The 927-nt window shown below is 65.8% G+C and overlaps 2 protein-coding genes across 7 annotated transcripts in view; one reads left to right on the top strand and one right to left on the bottom strand.

Moving 5' to 3' along the window:
* Positions 1-282, bottom strand: part of SON (SON DNA binding protein) — a 33,509-nt gene extending 33,227 nt beyond the window's left edge. For all 5 annotated transcript variants that reach the window (XM_005860724.2, XM_005860726.2, XM_005860727.2 and 2 more), the window contains exon 1: positions 125-282. In XM_005860724.2, coding sequence (XP_005860786.1) covers positions 125-201 — 77 coding nt within the window. In that variant the 5' untranslated portion in view covers positions 202-282. The remainder of the gene's footprint in view (positions 1-124) is intronic.
* Positions 283-382: 100 nt separating this feature from the next.
* Positions 383-927, top strand: part of GART (phosphoribosylglycinamide formyltransferase, phosphoribosylglycinamide synthetase, phosphoribosylaminoimidazole synthetase) — a 33,643-nt gene continuing 33,098 nt past the window's right edge. Inside the window, exon 1 of one of the 2 annotated variants that reach the window (XM_014535177.1) lies at positions 383-443. The gene's annotated coding sequence lies outside the window, so the exon portion shown is untranslated. Of the gene's footprint in view, positions 552-927 lie in introns of both variants that reach the window. The other variant, XM_014535175.1, reaches the window with a different exon arrangement.

Raw genomic sequence — 927 nt, 5'->3', positions numbered from 1 at the left:
ACCCGGGGCCCAGGCGGGGCCGTAGCGGGGCCCGAGGCGAGGAACGACGGCGACTGTGGATAAAGGTGCCCTACGCGGGGCCCCGCCCGTCCCTGGGGAGCAGAAGAGGCCGGAGAGCGCCTACCTGGAAAGCTCTTGTTGAATTTCCCGGAATTTACTGACCAAGAAAGACCTAAAAATCTGCTCGATGTTGGTCGCCATGGCGTCCGCTCCGTTCTCTCAACTCCTCCTCGCTAGTCCTCCAGGCTCCCAGAATGCCTCGGGAGGGGGCGCAGCGGCCAATTCCGTGTGCCGCCCTTCTGATTGGCTTGTGTGGGAACGTTGGGCGCCGCACGCTCCGCCTCAGGGCCAATCAGAGCGCACGGCCTGGCTCCCCTCCGCTGTTTCTGAGCCGCCGGGGGAGAGATGCTGACGTTTGCGCCGCGCACGGCCCTGTCCGCCATGTTAGTGAGTGACGCAGGCGCCATTACAGGAGCAGCCGCTCCAGGCGACTTTGTCAACCCGCAGCGGTGTTGGGGGGCCGAAGAGGCGCTAGCCGCTCAATGCCCGAGGTTAAGCGGCGTCAGGGAAGGGACCAAGAAGGGCGACGTGGCGTTCGACAGGGCCCCCCACATTCATTCCCAAGGGCTTGCAGCAGGGACCCGTATCCGGGAAAGCACCCCCAGCGCCCGCCCCTGCTGTGAGGCAACGCGAAGAACACGATCCCCCCTCATCTTCCATGACACCCGATAGTCGGTGGGGAGTTGGTGAAGCAATAGGCGGAGGTCGTGAGCGACCTGCGTCCAAAGCCCGGTGCATTCTGGTCAGCAGCCAGGCCGTTCTGACTCGGGAGCCACGGATCATTAGCTACGCGCGGCTGGCGTTTCGGGCGCTCCCCGCTCGGAGCTGAGGCTCCCGGGGAGGCGCAGAGAGGCAGGGCGGCCCCGC

The sequence above is a fragment of the Myotis brandtii genome, unplaced genomic scaffold, assembly GCF_000412655.1.
Source record: "Myotis brandtii unplaced genomic scaffold, ASM41265v1 scaffold139, whole genome shotgun sequence".
NCBI lineage: Eukaryota > Metazoa > Chordata > Mammalia > Chiroptera > Vespertilionidae > Myotis > Myotis brandtii.
The sequence above is the reverse complement of the archived record's forward strand: the minus strand, read 5'-3'. Positions and strand labels throughout refer to the sequence as shown.